This window comes from Oryzias latipes, chromosome 6 (assembly GCF_053564925.1).
Source record: "Oryzias latipes strain Hd-rR chromosome 6, Olatipes_Hd-rR_3.1".
In the NCBI taxonomy this organism is placed as follows: domain Eukaryota; kingdom Metazoa; phylum Chordata; class Actinopteri; order Beloniformes; family Adrianichthyidae; genus Oryzias; species Oryzias latipes.
Window position 1 is genome coordinate 4,301,087 of NC_136242.1, and position 21,512 is coordinate 4,322,598.

General features: G+C 41.0%; 1 protein-coding gene and 1 long non-coding RNA gene across 4 annotated transcripts in view; one reads left to right on the forward strand and one right to left on the reverse strand.

Annotated features, from left to right (window-relative positions):
• The first annotated feature begins 650 nt into the window (after nucleotides 1-650).
• On the forward strand, nucleotides 651-2,009 carry LOC144992385 (uncharacterized). The gene is made up of 3 exons (XR_013656282.1): nucleotides 651-783; nucleotides 1,436-1,538; nucleotides 1,890-2,009. It is a non-coding gene; the product is annotated as an uncharacterized LOC144992385 (long non-coding RNA).
• A 507-nt stretch (nucleotides 2,010-2,516) lies between these two features.
• asz1 (ankyrin repeat, SAM and basic leucine zipper domain containing 1) overlaps nucleotides 2,517-21,512 on the reverse strand; it is a 76,267-nt gene continuing 57,271 nt past the window's right edge. For 2 of the 3 annotated variants that reach the window (XM_078948267.1, XM_004086224.5), the window contains exons 11-13: nucleotides 16,172-16,277; nucleotides 15,873-15,986; nucleotides 2,517-2,892 (exon numbers count right to left, since the gene is read on the reverse strand). In XM_078948267.1, the coding sequence (XP_078804393.1) occupies nucleotides 2,716-2,892; nucleotides 15,873-15,986; nucleotides 16,172-16,277 (397 nt within the window). In that variant the 3' untranslated portion in view covers nucleotides 2,517-2,715. Of the gene's footprint in view, nucleotides 2,893-15,872; nucleotides 15,990-16,171; nucleotides 16,278-21,512 lie in introns of those variants that run through there. The other variant, XM_078948268.1, reaches the window with a different exon arrangement.

Genomic DNA, 21,512 nt, shown 5'->3' on the forward strand with positions numbered 1-21,512 from the left:
AAGAACCAAGATGAGTGGCTTCAATGACACGATCAAGTTTATTCCCCGCAAAGATGCAAACAAATGAGATTAAAGTCTCTTCCCTTCCTATGCTCCCTTTGGATTCTTTGGATGTGGAAAAACAACAGTGGTGAACTTTAGGAAACTAACATTTGAATGGATTTGACATTCATTCTAGTTTACTTGTTTGTTTGGACACAGATTTCATTTATACTTGATGATCTGGAAGAAATCCAAGAATCTGGAAAACTTCCCTGTTCAGTAGCAGGAATTTCTGTCTGAGTCTCACTGCTGGAAGTTTGGGATGATGATCTGGATCCATTTTAGGTCAGAGCATGGCCGGCCCTCCCCATACGCGAATTACGCAGCCGCGTAGGGCCCCCGTCATCGCCAGGGCCCCGAAGTGGCGAAAAAAATGAAATAAAGAAAGACCCAAATCTGGCAACCCATTTCATAGAATTTCCGTACCAACGTGCGCCCTGAATCTTGTGCAAAAGAAACTTGCCTGCACTTTTGTGATCCCCCCTTCAACACACCTGAACCAATCTGGCAACCCAAATAAGGGCGTCACGCCCCTCTTAGCAACGATTGGTCAACATCATTCCATCTGAACCATACACAGCGTGCATTGACGAGCGCATTTTGTTTCAATAAAGTTGCGAAAAAGAAAAAAAACGAGCACATTTTATCACACTGATCAAAACGACAAGAGAACTTCATGCCAGAGAGACTTTATCCATCAGGAGCTGAAAAAAGATTAAGAACTTCAACATCAATCTTAAGGTAAGTTTGGAGGATGTTGGAGCCATATTATCCTGCCTTTCTGTGCAGATGCGCAATTTACGTAAATACTAATCGATCCGAGGTGAAGATTGCACATAAACGACCCCGTTTGTCGTCATTTCCAATGGAAAACTGGAAAATAATTCTGATATCCAAGTTTCCAAGATCATGAGGTCGGACATGACCTTCCAAAACGGCTAATAGCAAAGAAAAGTAAATAATGATGATGGTACGGTGGCTGAAAAATGTTTTAACTCATAATCGTATTGTTTAATTGTTTTGCTAACACATATAGTGCGTTCTGCATTTTCCGGTTTATGTCATTAAAAAACTGCTGTTTATTATAGCAGGTAAGGTAGTCTGACTTTTTCAACATTGAATGTGTCTTAAAATCTTGCATTGGCATAAAATATGGAGAATCAAAACTGCCAAATACAAATAGGAAATAAATGTTCTCATTTATAAATGATAAACAAAATAAATGTACTTATTTTAAAATCATGAACGTAAAATAATAGATAAAGACGTGTATAAATGCTTGTATTTCCATTTATACTCAAATTAGTGTTCACATTTATTATTTATAAATAGGTACATTAATTTCTCATTTGTATTTTGCAGTTTTGATTCTACATAATGATGTTTTGCACAGTTCCGTCTCAGCCGACAGTTTCTTCTGCTCTCATAACGTATTGGAGGAGGTGCAGCGTCCACATCCCAAGATGTTCTTGTCATCACTAAGGATGGACTCTCAGGTAATTTTATAGCATGTAAAGTAGCTTGAAAAACAGTGTCTGCATAACCCCTTATATTTATAAACAGCAGCTGAAGAGAATGGAGTCCCAAGTTCTTCATAATTAAATTAATAAATATCACCTCATGCAAATAATCAAACAATAAATCTCTCATAAATGTATAAAAAGATCATGAAATTGTGAAAAACTGGCTTTTTATTGGCTTTATCAGTGATTATTCTATAATAATATTTCTTGTTTTTTAGCTGCAGAAGAAACTTCTGTCACCACATCTACTGTTGAAAGGGAAACATTTGACTGTTTTACTTTTCACTGTTTTCTTTTGTTGAAGTTCTGTATCTTATGTTCCAGAGGCTCCAAGAGAGACTATGGAAGAGGAGCCTACTGGATCCAAAATTCCACCAACCTCCAGTCCAGTTGGTCCAGCTGAATGACCAACCACACTCTCTGATCCAGTAAGAATGGATTTGGTGCAGAGAGGTCCTTTTCAGACTGAGAAAGACTATGACTTTCCAAACTCCCCCTCATTGAGCTGTTGTTTTCTTTATGTTGGATTTTTTTATCGTCATTTGATTTTCTGTTAAGTTGCTGTTTTAAATAAGTTGGAGTTTTGTGAATGTCATTTGTTGAGTGCCTAATGTTACATTAAAAAATATATATCTATATGCATTTGTCATTCATATTTATTTCTTTGCATTTAAAATTTGTTGTGCACCACTAAATGTGCATCCAACATGCAGGCAATATACTGTATTCAATTCTTCGGCAGCAACAATAATTCACAAATGTATTAATGGAGATATTTCATTTATATTACAACAACAGTTGCGTTTTGTTGGTGCTGCAGATCAGTTAGAGGGCCCACAAATAAAATTTCGCTTAGGGCCCCCAGAAGACCAGGGCCGGCCCTGGGTCAGAGAATAAGATTGATCAAAATTAGCAACAAACAAGACGAGCAGAAACCACAGAAGAAGAAACTTAACCAAAAGCGTTTTATTATAAACACACAACATCAAAATCCTCTTTTAAAACCTAAAAATATCAGTTCTGCTCTGAAAACCTGGAAACAAAAATCTGCAACAAAATGAAATTTTCCTTAAAAAATAAAATGTTCAAACAGAAACAGCCTAGCTGAAGTAAAGCAAACATCTACCAACAGGAAACGTCTGCTTCGCGATCAGAGGATTTTGGAGAACAGGTGGAGCTGAACTTTGCCCCTTGCAGCTTTGTAGAACAGCAGCAGCGAGGCGGCAGCGAGCACGCTCACAACAACCCTGGTCAGTAGAGACTTCTTCCAGCCTTTGGGGGAACGAGGAGGAGGAGGAACCCAACAGCAATCCCTGGTTTCATCCATCTGTGGAGAGCAGAAGAGGGACAAGAACCTTCAGAACAGGAAAATGTGAGAAGCTATGACTGTGAGGATTAGAAAAACGTCTGACACCAACACTTTGGTTTGACCAGCAAACCTGAATCATCAGCACTTCCTGTGCCAAATCCTGAAGGCTTCACACGGAGGTCACGTCTCATAGCCAAGTGACTTCCTAAGACTCCAGTGACTATCATATTCAGCAGAGTCCAGTCTGCTTCTGGGAAATCAAAATGTCTTCCTTTTTGTTCTTAGGGCTCCTTGATTTCTACATTAAAAAGGCTTTCATCTCCGTTCCCCATGAATTCTTACGTCAATCCAATCTTCAGGTAAAATGAATGAAAAACAAAATCCCACTGTTCTATGTATCAAAACAGAGATCATGATTTTAATCACTGCACACGTTAATATTAAGTTATATAAATGCCCAGCAAAGATTTCAAATTTGAGAGATTTTCATATCTTCTATTTTGTTTCTTACTGGGTTACAAAAAACGCAAAATGAAGTGATAACAGCCTCAAGAACCGAAGCACCAACAGCTTTTTATTGGAGGTGGGAACATTTCTTTTAGTTTGCCCAAAAGCTGTGGAGCTTTATAGGGAGGAACAGCAGCTTTCGTTTGGACTCCATGACAGGGTTGGAACCACTTAGAGGTTCATTTTTGTGCAACGGGTGTGAAGGAGACCCCATTCTCCTGGACAAACCAGTTCATTTTTATGGTGAAATAGTTTAGTAGAATGGTTAACACATGTTCTCCTTTTAAGTGGATTTTGAAGACCCACTCTAATGAAAATGTGTTTTTGGTGTTTTTAAAATGTTCTTCAGACATTTTTCTGATCAAAGAAAATCATCCAATCATTGTAAATCAGCAGCAGACAAAAATGCAGTTTGGAAAAGAGCTAATTTGTGACAGAAAATAGTCTGGGTGGGCCACAAGCTTCCTGCTCTGCTCTATTCCGATGCATCCAAACAAACAGATCCATAAACGTCTTTGTTTTCCTGGTCTGAGCTGGAATCTGGATCTAAACTGGACGGATGGATGGCTGCAATACTGCTCACCGTTTTTGTTGCAATGCTAATGTTAGTTAGGGCTGTAAGCTAGTGGGAGAGAATGGGAAAAGATGGGTGACAGGAAGTGGGGATGGGGTTGGCCTACGCCAGGGTTCGGCAACCCATGGCTCCGGAGCCACATGTGGCTCTTTCATCCATCTCTTGTGGCTCCCTGTGACTTTGGAAAATAATGAGTATTTTATAATAATTAAATTGTATTTTAGTTTGTTCATTTTTCATGCCATTTCAAAGGCGCTGCTGGCTCCGCACGAAGCGAGTGCCACGTAAAAAACAGCTTCGTAATGAGCTTGTATTTATCGGGCGAGACCTGCAGAGCTGATAGCAGGAGGAGACACGCGGGGCGGCTTCAATAAACACTCCGATCTTCTGCCGGGAACTTGCCGGGGCAGAGACCAACTCGCTGATGACAGACAGAGTTCGCGCCAGTGTTGCCAGATAGAGTCACAGTTTTCCAGCCCAAAAGTCATCTGAAAACCGCCAGACCCAGCCAAAAACCGCCCAACACTGCTTTTGTTGATGTTTTTTTTCCTACTGGACTGATAAAATAAAAGATTTTTTTAAATAAAAGATATTTCTGACCAATAATAAAATGTGTACAATATTGAATATTTCTTCAGCGGAGCGCCTTCTTTCATTCATTTGCTTAACCCGCTCTATCCCTGCTATAACCTGCGTCCGGCTCTTTCATCCTTGTGCGGCGCTGGAGCGCCCCGACTATCGCGTCAACCTATGATGACCGTATTTTGCGCTCTCTGTGTAGGACACACTGAGGAGCACGGGGGAAACCAACTCTCAGCTACAGAGGATGTGAACAGGTGAACAGGTAGAGAGGAAAAGCAGGTAGAGAGGCGGAGGAGGGGCTTTGGCTTCAAACTCTGTCAGAGAGATGCAAACACGGGCGTCAGATTCAGACGCAGCTTTCCCTGCAGGAGTTGAAGCAGACACTTTCTCTGGGATGATTTTATGAACTCACACATGGAAACATGATTACCAAGTAGAACTCTTCAAAATAATAAACCTGATCTCTCCACATTCTCAGTTTCTACCATGCATTGATAAACACATCGCTCCATGCAGCGATCAGACCAGAACCAGTAACTCCTCCCAACGTGGCTGCGGTATCATCCTTTAAAGAACAAAATGTGCATTTGCAGCGACATATGCTTCAGACGATGTTCGATTGGCCAATCTACATGTCGATCAAGTCCCGTACTTCTCAGTGAGGATTTTGATTGGCTGGTGGATTTTAAATAAGTACTTTTTTTTTAAAATCTTTTCTGGACCGCGATCTACACTCATGTCATTGAAGATCGACCGGTAGATCGCGATCGACGTAATGAGCACCTTTGAATAATATATACATGCATAATATATATCTTCCACTTTCGGCTTCTCCCATCAGGGGTCGCCACAGCGAACGAGTCGCATGGTAAATTTGGCAATGTTTTACGCCGGATGCCCTTCCTGACGCAACCTTCTCAAACCGGGCTTGGAACCGGCAGAGGTAGAGAAGGGAACAGGGAGCATGCATAATATATATAATGATGTCAAAACGGGTTGTGGCTCCGGGTGCTTTCTTTTTTATTAGAGGCGGTCCCAAATGGCTCTTTGAGTAAAAAAGGTTGCCGACCCCTGGCCTACGCCAATGGTCTCACCCCCAACTCTGAGGTAAAATTATTTCTGCAGAAATCATGTCCTAGACAAGGACACAGACTATTTCTATTTGTCTAAAAACTAGGGGTGTTGGGAAAAAAATTCGCTGATGTATCGCTATAGTTCATTTGGGGATATTAGTCTCGATTCAAAATGCTTTTATGATATTTGTTTAAATATTTCTGGGCGTCCTTCAGCGTCTGACTCTTGTTTTCCACTTAAGCCCGACTAGTTAGCAGCAGAGAACACAGAGCCTCTTTGAGCAGCTCTACACCACACAAAACAACAAGATCTCAGCAAAAAGCTGCTTGATTTGCTGTCATGAGACATGAACTAGTTTTTACTTGGGACGATGAACCCAAACTCTGTGCCGTGTTGCTGCCAGCATCACATAAAAACACCTTTGTAGCTCAGATGAGAATGAATGATGCAGTGCAGCAGCTCAGCAGCTCATGCACGGAGCACCAGGACAAATGCTGTCTGCAAAGCGGGTCAAAGTTCTGCAGAACCTCCCAGCAACAGATTCTAGTTTGGTGACCTGATGGATCAGAGGGATGTGTCCACCGCTCTGAAAAAGGTCAACATGGTGGCGATGAGCGGGGAGATCCGTGTTTCCCTCCACGTCTGCAGAGCAGACTGATGTAAACAGAGCATCTTAGCCACATCAAAGCTCTTCATCCTGTCAGGCTGCCTCATCATCATCACTTTATTGTTCCTGGAGAGAATCAGTGTTTCTTTCCTTCATTATTGAAGCACCATTCAGGCTCCTGAACCCTTTAAAGTACTGGAGAAGCTACAATAAGCAATGTTGAAAATAAACCACATTCTACTTCCTCAATCATACTTTTACAACCTTAGTGGTTAAGGCACATTCTTTCTATTATTTTTTATACTGAAAAATTATTTTGTTGTGGAAATCAGACAATGTTATATAATGTTTATATATTTTTAGTTACCAAAATACTGAATTTAACTGGGCAAAAGCAACTTGTATATGAGATACAGTAGCAGAGCTTAACATGGTGATCCTCATATAAAATGAATTTTACCGCTTTATTACAATTAAAGGCGTACTAATATTTAGGTAGAGTTTTCTCTAAGTCATACACTTAAAAAAGAAAAAGTGTTTTGGAACAATATCGCGATATGTATTGTATTGTGGGGCGCGTATCGGTCTACGTATCATATCACCAGACTCTTGCCACTGGGAACACTTTAACAAGAGATGATCGGAGTGGGACTTTAAATGAATTCTGTGGATTTTATTTTAAACAAAAGTTCAAATTGCTTAAAAATATCATAGAAACATTTCAGAAATCTGAACAATAAATCTTTATATTTGTTGTTATTTTGATAACAAATTTTAAATGATTGTTTATGGTTTGTGTCCGTTTATCTATACCAGGGGTCGGCAACCCAACATGTTTAAAGAGCCAAATTGGACAAAAAAAAAATATGTCTGGAGCTGCAAAATATTAAAAGCCCTATATAAGCCTTATAATGAAGGCAACACGTGCGATATGTATCTATATTAGCTATATTAGGCTACTATCAAAATGACTACGTTGCTACAAATACATAGAGCATTATTAACGATTAAATGTTTATTTTCCCTGCAGTGCATTCTGTGGAGAACGACGGGTCACGTGACTGCTCTGTTGTGCAAATTTAACTTCATTACAATATCAATGAATTATGTTTCATTGCTTTGATAAAATTAAAGAAATGTAATAAAGAAATCCGATTTTTGATGTCATTTTTATTTTGAGGAGTCGAACACAAAACAATAAAATAAAACGTGCGTGCCCCATGACAGCTTGCGCTCGCATGACAGAACAGCTTCAAGCATTTGCGGTGCCTGGAGACTTTCATTCAGCTCCTTTAGGTGGCTTGTCACAGTCATATGCACCAAGTGCAGCTTTTCGAGCCATTCAGCATCTTCCAGTTGCGGGTAATTCAGTACTTTGCTTTTTAGGAATGTTTTCACGTGTTCGAAACAGACGACAAAGTGACGCAAAACGTCACCCCTGGACAGCCATCGGACTTTGTTGTGTAGCAGGAGATCAGAATATTCACTTTCAACTTCATCAAGCAATGCACGGAACTGACGGTGGTTCGATTTACATCAGCCACCTGCCTGGCGGTCCGCTAAAAGTAAAAATAAATAAAATGCCCTGCTGGTAGAAACGTATGTCGCAGGCTCTTCGTTGACAGAAATGTTGAAATTGTAGTGGCGCTCATGTGCATTTTAGGTCTGTTATCAGCAGGGGTTTGTGGGATGCGGTCTCCTGATCTAATTAGGGCTCAGCATGAGCGTTTCTGTTGCCCACGTTTCTTTTCATATGGCAGTTTTGTTGTTCCACCTTAGTTTATTCTTCCTGTTATGTTGTTTCTTTATGTTGCACCATGAGTGTGGGAGGGGGAGAGGTTGATGACCTCTGTGCAATGTTCAATGTGGTTTATATTCAAAATAAATGGGCTTGATATGTCGGAAAGAGGCTGCGCTCTCAGCTTCTCTTGTTGCCAACGCCTCTGTGAGAATGCTCGGTGTCGTGCGGTGTGTGGGACACGGACAGTGTTCTAGCACAGCCAGTTGATGGACAGTTCAACATTTTTGACAGCTTGGCTCCCGATTCGTCCGCTGCAAGTGACGTACTTGTAACTTGGCGTTACAAAGTATTTGCTAAACATTCTCACAGCATTGGAAAACGTTAAGAATGTTTGTGTCTTGTTTTTCCTCCTACAGAAACCATATTAAAGCAAAAAATATATTTCTCTCCCCCATCTTTTTACATTTTCAAAATTTTGTGAAAGTGCTCTAAAGAGCCACTAGGGCAGCGCTAAAGAGCCGCATGCGGCTCCTCAGCCGCGGGTTGCCGACCCCCGGTGTATACATACAAAATGTAAAAACAAAACAAAACAAAACACTATGAACAATGGTAGTCAGTCAGACAAAAAAATATCTACCAGTAGTTACATCTGCTCCATCAACAAGATGAAAACAGAATTATAGTAAATAAACACTAATTCTTTTCAAAATCTGAACTCCTTCCTGGACCGATCCAAGTAGCCAGTCTAGTTTGATTTAGCTTAGAAAATAGACAATAACTAAAATGTCAATGTTTTAGAAAAGAAACATTAGTATTTTCATGTTTTACTTGTTTTTGGGATTAATTTGGATTTTCTTTGAAGCATTTGATATGATGCTGCTGCTGCTTTTACCTCACACTGATCCTCTGTAAGAACATTTGATTTATCCAAGGGAATGTTTTTCAAACTCATTGCTCAGGTAAACCTGTGACGGCCGCCCCTGCAAAGCCAGATCTATACTAAATTAAAGGCAAGCTTGAATTTTAGTCTCCATGTGAGCCCACTTTCTGCAGAACCCTGCTCGAGTCTGCAGAGTAATGCTGAGGAACCAGGAGAAGTTCACACCTGCAGAATCTTTCCCAGCGGTCGGTAAACGCTGATGATGCACGGTGAGAACACGTGTGAATGGATGTCAAAACACGTAATTTCTACATTTGCTGTCTCCATGAGGCCCTTCTTTCTGTTTTGCCACCATCAGTTAATGAGTATAAAGTTGTTCCTTAGTGGGCCAGGAAGGGGAGACGTTCTCCTTTTGCAAAAACAAATTAACTGTAAAAAAATACACGTCCAAGATTCCATATTAAAAAAGAAGATTGAACACCTTTGACCAAAGTATGGCCAACGTTTTTCCGAGGAACCTGATGTATAGTTGAGCTTTTATATTTATGGTCATTTTAATATTTCCACTGCAGCAAATTCTAAAGAATGTGAGAACTTTCCTCCCATGGCAATACACCGACTCTGAAAAATGTCCATGCAATACCGTAAATTCCGGACTATAAGCCGCTACTTTAGTCCTGCGCTTACAGCCCTGCGGCTTATTCAGTGACGTGGCGCGGCTAATTAGTGGATTTATTTGGCGGCCGCCTTGAATGTACTTTTGATCTCGGAGCTGGGGTTGAATGCGTAATCCAACTCCAAGCAGCAAGCCAATTATTTATCTAAACACCTCCAAGCAGCCAAACAGCATGGACCTCACTTCAGGTCTTAGACACTTCAGTCATGATTCAACAAAAAGAAACTCGCATGCCCGGCCGCATCCCAGAATCCTTTGGTGCCATTAGACCCAACGTGCACGTGATCGCCACTACAACATGATGCAGCTTTTAAGTTAAAAGCAATCGTTAAAAGCAGCGTGAAAAAAATCCACCATCACCGACGGTTTTGGAAAAGCCAGTAAGCTGCGCGACGGAGAGAACAGCGCATGCTCAGGAGTGAATTTACCTCAGAGTCATAGTGACACTAGCCCATCTATTAACAGCTCCTTAATATACGAGATGATCTTCTAAACATGCTTTTATTATTGTTATGGTTATTATGAAGTGCCAGTTTGCTCATTTTATTTTTAATCTGTGTGGTCAGTGCTCTTTTGTGGCAGAACGAAGCCGCAAATACAATTAGGTGAAGACTAACATGCACTAACAACATTTTGCCTGGATAAACATGAATCGATGTGGGAAAAGCTGCAATCTGCAGCTTGGCTGCACGTAAACATGTGGGAATAACATCAGCCTTTATTTTGTCGGGACACGACTGGAAACACATATCCACGTGATTGTTTGAACAGTTTTTAAGGACTGAGTGGAATTTTGCTTTGAAAAGCTCATACCGCCCCACAGCCTCCGTGTGAGCTGGAAACATGTTCTCCTGCTGTTCGTTCACATAGAGCTGCGGGACAGATGGCAGTCTAAAGGCTCCCACACGTAAAAACACATCCTCTCTCAGCCCTCATCCACAAAACGTGCAGTATTAAGTCTGATTGCTCTGCACAGACACGATTCGCTCCGTCCACCAGCAGCCGCGCGCAGCGACCGGGCGCCGCGCAGAGGCGCGTGCTTTTCAGTCGCCGCTGCTTCATTTTACTGGTGTGTTTTTTTAACCAGCCCCGTTACCACCATAATGCTGCCGTGACACAAGCGGAAGGAGAGCTGCTCTCCCGTTCGCCCCTCCATCCACTGCTGCTCATTCTTTAAATACTGACAACAGTGTGGCGACCCGGGGGTTAGCCCCGCCTTAAGCCCCTAAGACTCATGGGAAATGGGGAATTGCGGATGTAAATTTCCTCATCATAACTGAGGGATGTAATGTTGATTATATGGTTACTGTTTGTAATTTTATGTATGATACCTAGATTGTCAATAAGTAAAAAAAAAAACTAAACACACTCAAAAAGAAAAAAAAAGCATAACTGAGGAACTTGTGAACAGGAGTGAGGTGCATGCTGTTTGTTAGATCTGGGTATCTTCAAATACATGAGCTGACGCTATGCTGACTCCTCCCACAGTGAGGTTTAAAGCGGCATTCAGTCTGGGAGTCAGGACATGCTTTGATATGCTGGCCGCGTTGCTTATTGCATGCGGCTTGTACACTGATGCGGCTTATGCATGTAGGAAGGAAGCTCAACACGTGAAAATGAGTGGGTGCGGCTTGTAATCGGGTGCGCTCTATAACCCGGAATTTACGGTAAATCTCTACAGAGTGTCTCTGGAGATCTTTAGATGGGTCTGGACAACCCTCGTTACAGTCCAAGACTACCTGAAGGACCGATCTTTCTTCAAAAAAGGATAAAAGGATCCATGAATGGTGGTCAAAATATCCTTCCAGAAGCACTTTTGCTCTGTCACTGACTCACCAGAATGAAAATGTTAAATAAATACCCCGGCTTTCTGTTACTACAGACTCGGGAATCTATTGCTACACATCTGCAAAGGTGCGAGAATGTCTTAACCTTCAAGTCTCAAGCAAGTCCCCTGTCATTGTGGAGAGAATCCAGCAAGTCAACTGATTGTTCAGGTCAGACATGAAATGACCAACCAAAGTTTCCACACTTGAATCAACGTTAGAGAGCAGGAAGTTAGATTTCAAAAGAATCAATACCTAATGAAGCACGAAGAAACGCTACTTGACTCCTGAAGTGTTCGAAAAATTTATTACATCTGTTCGCTCCTACTCTCCGCCTGTCTTGTCGGCCCCCTGTGATCTACTTGTTGAAAGTTTTAACAGTAAATTAAAATCCAGTCTCGGCTCAGTTGCTCCACTAACATCTAAAAAGATAAGAATCAAAGCCACACCCCCTTGGAGAACTGAGGAAATTAAACAATTGAAGAGACGTTGTAGATCTGCTGAAAGACTTTGGAGAAAACACAAACTTGAAATAAACTATCAACTTTACCAGAACCAACTAAAACTATATAATCAAACAGTAAAACAGACCAGAAATTCCTACTTTGCGAACATCATCTCTGTAAATAAAAATAACCCCAGAGTCCTCCTGACCACAATTGAGTCCTTGATCAACTCAAATGCGAACAAAAACACAATGCCAGCCTCCGCCTCATTGTGTGAGGACTTTGCAGACCACTTCAGGAGCAAGATTGATTCTGTCAGATCTGACATCATAAAAGGACAGAAAAGCCTTTTTATTGGGAATGATGGCTTGATCTTATCTGAGGAAGCACTGGACAGTTTTGGCCTGGTTGAAGCTGCAACACTTGGTCGAGTTTTCTCCCAAGTTAATCCAACAACCTGTTTTTTGGACCCCATCCCTACATCACTTTTTAAATCCTTTTACGGGTCTTTTGAGAGTGAGATTTTAAATATCATGAACGCCTCTCTACAGACGGGTATTTTGCCTGCTGCCTTTAAAATGGCAGGGGTGAAACAGTTACTCAAGAAAACTAATTTAGACCCTTCAGTTTTTAATAACTACAGACCTGTGTCCAATTTGCCATTTTTAAGTAAGGTTTTAGAAAAACTTGTTTTTATTCAGCTGAATGAGTTTCTCTCTCAAAACAACATTTTTGAGATAAACCAGTCTGGTTTTAGAACAAACCACAGCACAGAGACAGCCTTGTTAAAAATCGTTAATGATGTCAGATGTGCCTTGGATTCAGGTCAGATCTCAGTACTAGTTCTACTAGATCTAAGTGCAGCTTTTGATACTGTTGATCACCTGATCCTTATAAACAGACTTAAAAGTCTTGGCCTTTCAGGGACTGTTCTCAAGTGGTTCGAATCGTGTCTCATGGAGAGAGTAAGCATGGACACACACTTTTCTGGGGTCAATTAATTGTGGTGTGCCTCAAGGTTCCATCCTTGGCCCCTTGCTTTTTAACATTTACATGCTTCCTCTGGGGAATGTCATCAGAAGCCACAACATCAGTTTTCATAGCTATGCTGATGATACCCAGCTGTACATAGCTATGTCTCCTGATGACACAAGACCAATAGAATTACTTTTTAACTGTATTTTAGATGTAAAATTATGGATGGCAAATAATTTTCTGCAGCTCAACCAGGACAAAACGGAAATTTTAGTTATCGGTCCTGAAGCCAAGAGAGAGAAACCGTTTCTGAAGCTACAGGAACTTTCATTAAGTCATTTAGACACAATCAGAAACCTGGGTGTTATTTTCGACTCTAAGCTGATTTTTATCCCCCATATAAAACAGGTGGTTAAAACTGGTTTTTATCATCTCAAGAATCTGGCTAGGGTCCCCCGCTACTCTCTCTTGCGAATACGGAGATGCTAATGCATGCTTTTATCATGAGTAAAGTTGATTATTGTAACGTCGTGCTTGCTGGTCTTCCAAAAACCAATATTAAGAACCTTCAGCTTCTCCAGAACTCTGCTGCACGAGTTCTTACAAAGACCAGGAGGCGGGCTCACATCACCCCAATTTTAAAATCCCTGCATTGGCTCCCCATATGCTTCAGGATTGATTTTAAGATACTTTTAACCGTTTTTAAATGTCTTAACGGTCTTGGGCCTTGTTATTTATCAGATCTTTTAGTAAAGTATGAACCCTCGCGGACCCTGAGATCCTCTGGCACTGGTCTGTTAACCATTCTGACTGTAAAAAAAACAAAACCTATGGAGAAGCTGCATTTCAGCACTATGGTCCCCGTTTATGGAACAGTCTGCCAGAGGAACTGAGAGCCGCAGAGAGCATTAATGCTTTTAAGAAAAGGCTCAAGACCCATCTTTTTAACCTGGCTTTTAGCTAATGCTTTACTGCTTTTATGTATCTATTCAGTTATTTATTTATATGTACTTTTTATTTTATTTATTTATTCAGCCATTTTATCTTGTTTTATGAACTCAAACCTGATTTTTAACGCATTATTTTAATTAACCTTATTTTAATGTTTTATTTTTTTTTATAAATATGTTTACTTTTTTATTCTCATTTTTATTCAATTTTATTTTCAGTGCTTCATCAGTTGGAACCTCTCCCTCTGGGTCGGCTGCTGTTCAGCCACTGCGGCTCAAGATGGGGACCTGCATCACTGCTTAGCTGTGGTGGAGCGGTCCCCGCCTGTGATGCTGCATTTGGCTGTCTATGCGGCTGTTCACGGAGGGGGAGGTTCCAATTATTAGCGTTTCCAGCATCCTGTTTTTGTGCTCAGCCTACTTCTCATTGTCCATTGCCATCAGTTAGGGGGTGGGAGGTGTGAAAGGAGTGGGGGGCTAGGTACGGGGAGGGGGGCCCTATTTATTTATTTTTAAATCGTCAATGCTTGTTTTTATACTTTGTTGTGTTTTAATGTAAAGCACTTTGTGTTATATTTTTATATGAAAAGTGCTTTATAAATAAAGTTTGATTTGATTTGATTTATGCCAAATATCTAAATGCGTGTGTGTGTGTGTGAGGGGCATTCATGGGGAGGTGATCATTCCCTCAAATGTAAACTTACTGACATGACAAACATTGAGTTCTTACAGACGTCCTCCCATCCAGACGGTCTCATACGTTCGAGGTTCCATCCAAATGTCAGCAGGAAGACGTCGTCCACCTTTCCTTCAGTGTGACCTCACATGACAGGGTCAGGTGAGGTCACCGCTTTGCTTCTTTGACCTCCTGAAGGTTTTCACGCTGTAGCTTATTTACCGCAGTAGTTAAAGCTGATGTTGAGATCACTACGGTTCATCTCTCTCACTATATTTTTTATATAAAACTTATTTCATACTTTCTTTAAATATTTATCTAGCGTCTTTCATTCAGGTTTTAACAATGTGCTTTACATTAAGGCAAATAAAATAGTCATAAAATGAGTTAAAACAGAAAGCATAGGACAATCACATTCAGTTGTCACCCCTCCCTCAACAGATTCCTCCCTCCACCCACCCAGTTCCCCCAACATCACCCTGAACAGAAACATAAGTACTGCAGCTCAAAGAAACAGTCTGGCTCGGTACGGAGCAGAACCGGTATCATGGAGATCCAGTCATTCCAAGGCCCAGCCCCACCACAGGGGTCACTGCCACAGCGTCCGCCCAACACAGCAGCTCAGAGCCCACTCTACGGCTATTAGACCACAGAGCGGGACCCATGCCAGCCCCATGAGAAGGAGCACTGCAGCAACAGCACCCCCTACAGGTGAAGCCGGTAGTGCCCCAAAACAATGGATCCCCAAGAGGAAACACTGGAGTATGAAACATCAACATTTAAATAATTATATATATAAAAAATAATCAAATCAATAAAAAAGCATTAGAAATGACTAAAACATAATCTTAAATATCATGAATATAATAAAAATAAAAAGGGTATTATATTCTTCAAAAGTCCTTATATACCTGTAAGTAAAAAATGTATTAGATAGGTAAAATGAATGAATTAATAGATAAAAAATAAAACACTAAAAGAATTAAGCATTTACCAAAGTCATGTAAAAGCCAGATTAGAAAGGTGGGTCTTGAGGCTCTTCTTTAAAACCTCTACAGTCTCTGCAGCCCTGAGGTTCTCCGGCAGGCCGTTCCACAGGCGAGAACCCTAATGGTGGAACCAGGCCTCACTGTGTGTTTTGGTCCTCACCTTAGGAACGGTGAGACTTTTTTCCAATGGTCCTCACCTTAAATCGGTTAAATAAGAAGGCCCAAGACCATAAAAACATTTATAAACCATTAAGAGAACTTTAAAATCAATCCTGAAACACACAGGGACCCAATGCAGAGATTAAATGATCATGTTCTAAGCCAGGGGTCGCCCCTAATGAAAAATCCCCTCTGAGACTGCCGAAGCGCTACTGGCGGCCGTTAAATACAAGCATATATTAGCCGCATCATTGGATAAGCCGCAGGGTCGAAAGTTTGTGACAAAAGTAGCGGCTTATAGTCCAGAAAATACGGTAGGTGTGTGCACTTACTGACCTTGCACAGCAGACTATGAAGACAGGAGACTTCCTTTTCCAGGTCTTTAATCTGGAGGACCAACTGCCTGCATGTGGACTGGGCTTCCTTCCCCGAGTCCAGAGAGAAGACCAGCTACTTGGAGACCAGAGAAACAAAGACCTTTATTTACTCGTGTTCTGTCAAAATGAGAACGTCAGGTGAAGCAGAATTTAAATAGTTTTAAAAGCTTTTATGACAAAGAGTTTGTTTCTAAAAGCTGTAATCATGATGGCAAATGTAAAACTGAGCAGTGAGGGAATCATTTCAGATCCACGTGCCTGAGAGGTCTGACGAGGAAAGCGGCTGACGACATCGTGAATCACTTCTATCAGGTAACAGCACTGATGATTCACGCTAATGAGGAAGTTCTGCAGATCTTCACACCTAAAAAATTAAAACAAAACAAAACCGACAGCTCTGTGAAACAAACAAATGTGTTGTCTGTTTAGTTAGATCAGGTTCTACAACTGCTGTTCAGAGGATCACTTCAAAACAGGGACTTGTTAAACTGCTGAAATATGTTCAAAGACTAATCATATTAAAATCGTTTTCATTTCAAAGAGGCTAAAAAAATATCTGTAATTTAAAAGTAGCTTATAGAAGTGACCAAAATACATCAAGAAAAAGGTGCCAGTAGTGAGGAATGCTCCCTTCAAAGAGTAAATCCATCCTTTTTCACTGGAAAGTTAGCTTCAGCATTGACATTCTTTTTAACTACAGTAACTCTTTAAAACGCAGTTAATGTAATTCCAGCAGATTCTGCGCTTAAGCCTTGCATAACGCAGCAAAGCCGATATGAAAAGCCGCTTTTCTCTCATCTGATTAACTTTGATGGCATCTTAGGTGTTCAGAAGAAGCCTCAGCTGCTTTGAGTGCATAGGGCAGGGGTCACCAACACGGTGCCCACGGGCACCAGGTCGCCCCCAGTGGCCACATAAGTCGCCCACAGGCCTGTTCCAAAAATAGAACAACTCACCAGTGAGCTGAGTCTAAAGTTTACTTTTATTATGTTGCTATTCTTTTTATATCCCACTTGCATTTGTATAGATCTTGTGTATATGTTCATTATACAGTGTTCCCCGCTTATTATATATATAATATAATATTTGTGGTTTCACACACTGCCTGAGGTGCTGTGTTTCTAAGGGCGGGGGGGGGAGATGAGGAGCACGTCATCCTGTCAGCTTCCAACAGTTGGTTCCAATGGTTCCTGAATCGCTATGACCGCAGTTTGTGTCCCTGCACGGAGAAATGGCATCAGCTGACTCAGAAAAGAAGATATCCTGATACGATGAAGATGATAATCGCGGACAAAAACTATCATCAGGATGAATGAAATCGGCCTCTTCTGGAAAAAGTGACGTTCAAAACATGCTGCTGCTGGACTGACGCACCGTGCCGACACTTAAATCACACTGCAGGACCTCTCGGATGAAACACGGACTCCTGGTTTTAAGAATAAAACTCTTTATGTTGAGCAATAAAATGTTTTTGACATATGTTTTACAAAGCATCAGAAATGTTTCAGAATGTTTTCAGAAGGGGTTTTTTTTGTCTTCAGGCTCAGTGTAAAGCTGCAGACTTCCCAAAATGTCTGCATTACCACTGCATCATTCAACAGCAGGCCTTATGTGCAGAAGTGATCGGCTTTGGGCACGTGATGACTCCCGTTGAGAAAATCATCTGTGGATTCACAGAAAAAAAACGTTCAGCACTTTCCTTTTGTGCAGTCGGTGCTTCTGCATCTGAAATTTGACAAAGTTGTAGAAAAGTACTGTGAAGTCATAAACAGACCTTGGCTAAAACTATCAAAAAATAGATATCAGACGTCAGTGGAAACATGGCAGTGCCGTGGCAAAGTTGAATTACAATATTGAAGAAATGTTCAATATAAAGGTGTGTTCATGACATGTAGCAGTTATAATTTTGTTAAAAACCCTGCAAGTTTGGTCATTAGTTCAAAATGTGATTTAAAAATATGTAAGTTGATTTTTCTTTAACATTACATTATTGATAAACATGGTGCAACATAGTGAAAATGGACATTTTTTTCCAATGACTGAGATTACTAATGTGCTGAATTTTGACATGTTTCCCACCTTGTTGTTGTTGATAATTATTGTGAGAAATCAGTAAAGTAATGAATCTTTTCATATATACGAGTATCATTAATCATTTTTAATAAATAACTAAAGGCAAACTGAGCAAATTTGTTATTTCAGGAGAGTATCAAACTGGTAGCCCTTTGTATCACTCAGTACCCATTAAGTGGCTCTCAGTTTCAAAAGGGTTGGTGACCCCTGGCATAGGGTCTAAGAGGACAACACCAAAAATAATGGAACAGCTGTTAGATCTAAAAGGTAGGTTAGTAACTGCAGGAATGGGTGAAAAAGAAGCAGACCCAAAAATCTGTAGCATCTGAGATTGGACCAAAAATAAATAAATGACACTCTGCAGCAGTGAGAACATTGGAAGCAGATGAGCACAAAAACCCAGAACATCAGTGATAAGACAAAAGAGAAATAACTGGAACAAGAGATCAGGATGAGGGAAGAAAAAGAAGAACACCTAAAAGATCTGTACAATACAAAAGAGCCAGCAGTCAGTGACAGCAGAAATGACCTACAGTCAGGAGCATAAATATTTGGACAGAGACACATTCTTTCTAATTTAGTTTCTGTACATTACCACAGTGAATTTGACATAAAACAACTCAGATGCCATTGAAGTGCAGACTTTCAGCTTTTATTCCATGGGTTGAACAAAAATATTGCATAAAAATGTGAAAAACGAAAGAATTTTTTAAATACAATCCCTTCATGTCATGGGCTCGTAAATAATTGGACAAATGAAATAACTGAAAACAAAATGTTCATCAATAAACACTAGTGTCCCAGTGCCACTAGCAGCCATGCACGCCCAGACCATCACACTGCCTCCACCGTGTTTTACTGATGATGTAGTGTGCTTTGGATCATGAGCTTCTCCACGCCTTCTCCAGACTTTTTTCTTGCCATCATTATAGTAGAGGTTGATTTTGGTTTCATCTGTCCAAAGAATGTTTTTCCAGAACTGTGCTGGCTTTTTTAGATGCTTTTAGCAAAGTCCAATCTAGACTTCCTATTCTTGAGGCTTATGAGTGGATTGCATCTTGCAGTGTATCCTCTGCATCTACTTCCATGCAGTCTTCTTTTTATGGTAGACTTGGATATTGATACGCCTACCTCCTGGAGAGTGTTGTTCACTTGGTTGGCTGTTGTAAACGGGTTCCTCTTCACCATGGAAATGATTCTGCGATCATCCACCACTGTTGTCTTCCGTGGACGTCCAGGTCTTTTTATGTTGCTGAGTTCACCTTTCTTTCTTTCTCCTAATACTGTAGCAATTTCTGGCATGTTTTTTCTGTTTTTTCAGCTGAATGATGCCTCCTTTCACCTGCATGGAGAGCTCCTTTGACCCCATGTTGTCTTTTCACAGCAAAATCTTCAAAATGCAAGCACGAGTCCTCTAATCAACTCCAGGTCTTTTATCTGCTTCACTCATAATGACATAAGGGAATTGCCCACACCTGTCAATGCAATAGCATGGAAGTCAATTTTCCAATTACTTACGAGCCCATGAAATGAAGGGATTGTGTTTAAAAAAGGCTAGTTTTTCACATTTTTATGCAATCTTTTTGTTCAACCCATGGAATAAAAGCTGAAAGTCTGCACTTCAATGGCATCTGAGTTGTTTTATTTAAAATTCACTGTGGTAATGTACAGAAACTAAATTAGAAAGAATGTGTCTCTGTCCAAATATTTATGGTTGACTGTATACATTCATAGATACGCTTTGGTCTCATGCACCCATATGGGGGGGGGGGATTGACTCGTACGGGTGCCAAGAGTTATTGGGTTGCTCTGGCCCTTGGAGGGTCGTAGAGAGGAATGGCTGCATCTTAAAAGAAGTGCGGGTGTGTCTTGTAGTTTGCTTGAGCTTCATACAGTCGCGTGTCTCATACAGCCGGAAAACGTTAGAATGTTTTGGATTCGTGCCATGATGTCATTGACAGTAAAGATGCAGCGCTATCATGAGGGGGCTTTTCTTACCCCAACACTCTGTAATGTTAGAAGCTGCTAATAAAGTTTCATTCAAAATGAATCCATGTCTGTTATTGTATTTAGAAAATAGTTATTTAATGAATTTCCTATGAATTAAGTTTCTTTTATTTCTCTGCCACGTCTTAAAGTGTGCTCCGTGAAAATATTGTCTAACTTTAAACCAGTTTGTGGTTCGAAAACCGTTCTCACACGCAACAGCTAGTTAGCATAGCATGATAGCATCGTAGAATAATAGCATGAGTGTGTAACAACACGGCTGTGTACAGATCAACACTTTTTATTAATCTCTCTTTTGCTGCAGTAAGTCCAGCAGGTTTATCCTCCAGTTCTGTCTTGATCTTGGTAAAAAACGCCACATGTCCCGCTGCCCCATCAGCCTAAACTAGGCGCTGTAGACAAGTGAACAGAAGTTACAGGGGTGGGGGGTGCTTTACGTGTCGCGTGGGCTTGTAAATATTGCTCAATAAGCTTGTTTTTTTCTCTCCCTTAGAGAAGAAGCTCCTCTTTTTTCGCTGCTGTCTTCATGTTTTCATGCTTGTTGTGAGAGAAACCAGAATTTCCTCTGAACAACCAAAGTCCAAGAAAGCAAAGAGATGGGAAAATAAAATCTCAATTTTTCCAAAAATAATTTCTTGCCCAGCCCTAAGTATAGCCCATTTTAGCTACTACAATTGGCAGGCTGTAAGCTAGTGGGAGAGCATGCAAACAAAGTGATGATGGGACATCTGGGCAAGCTTACATAGCGCCAAAAGTCCAGCCCACAGCTTAGAAACAAATTTCTAATGTATTACTGCTGCTCTGCAGAAACTATGTTCTAGAAAATCACATGCCGTATTTTCACGGCTATAAGGTGCACTTAAAAGTCTAAAATTTTCTCCATACTTATGAAGCGGGGTTTCCTAATGTGTAGGGCGTAAAAGAAGGGTGGAAAGAAGTATAGGCCAGTTAGAGGGTCACCACAACGGTAAGAGTGAAGCTGCCATGTAGCTGGCAGAAATAGGAAACTGCTTGTGCCCCGCACATCACAATCCCTGACCACAACCCCTGAACCAGGGGTCGGCAACCCATGGCTCCGGAGCCACATGTGGCTCTTTCATCCATCTCTTGTGGCTCCCTGTGACTTTGGAAAATAATGAGTATTTTATAATAATTAAATTGTATTTTAGTTTGTTCATTTTTCATGCCATTTCAAAGGCGCTGCTGGCTCCGCACGAAGCGAGTGCCACGTAAGAAACAGCTTCGTAATGAGCTCGTATTTATCGGGCGAGACCTGCAGAGCTGATAGCAGGAGGAGACACGCGGGGCGGCTTCAATAAACACTCCGATCTTCTGCCGGGAACTTGCCGGGGCAGAGACCAACTCGCTGATGACAGACTGAGAGTTCGCGCCAGTGTTGCCAGATAGAGTCACAGTTTTCCAGCCCAAAAGTCATCTGAAAACCGCCAGACCCAGCCAAAAACCGCCCAACACTGCTTTTGTTGATGTTTTTTTTCCTACTGGACTGATAAAATAAAAG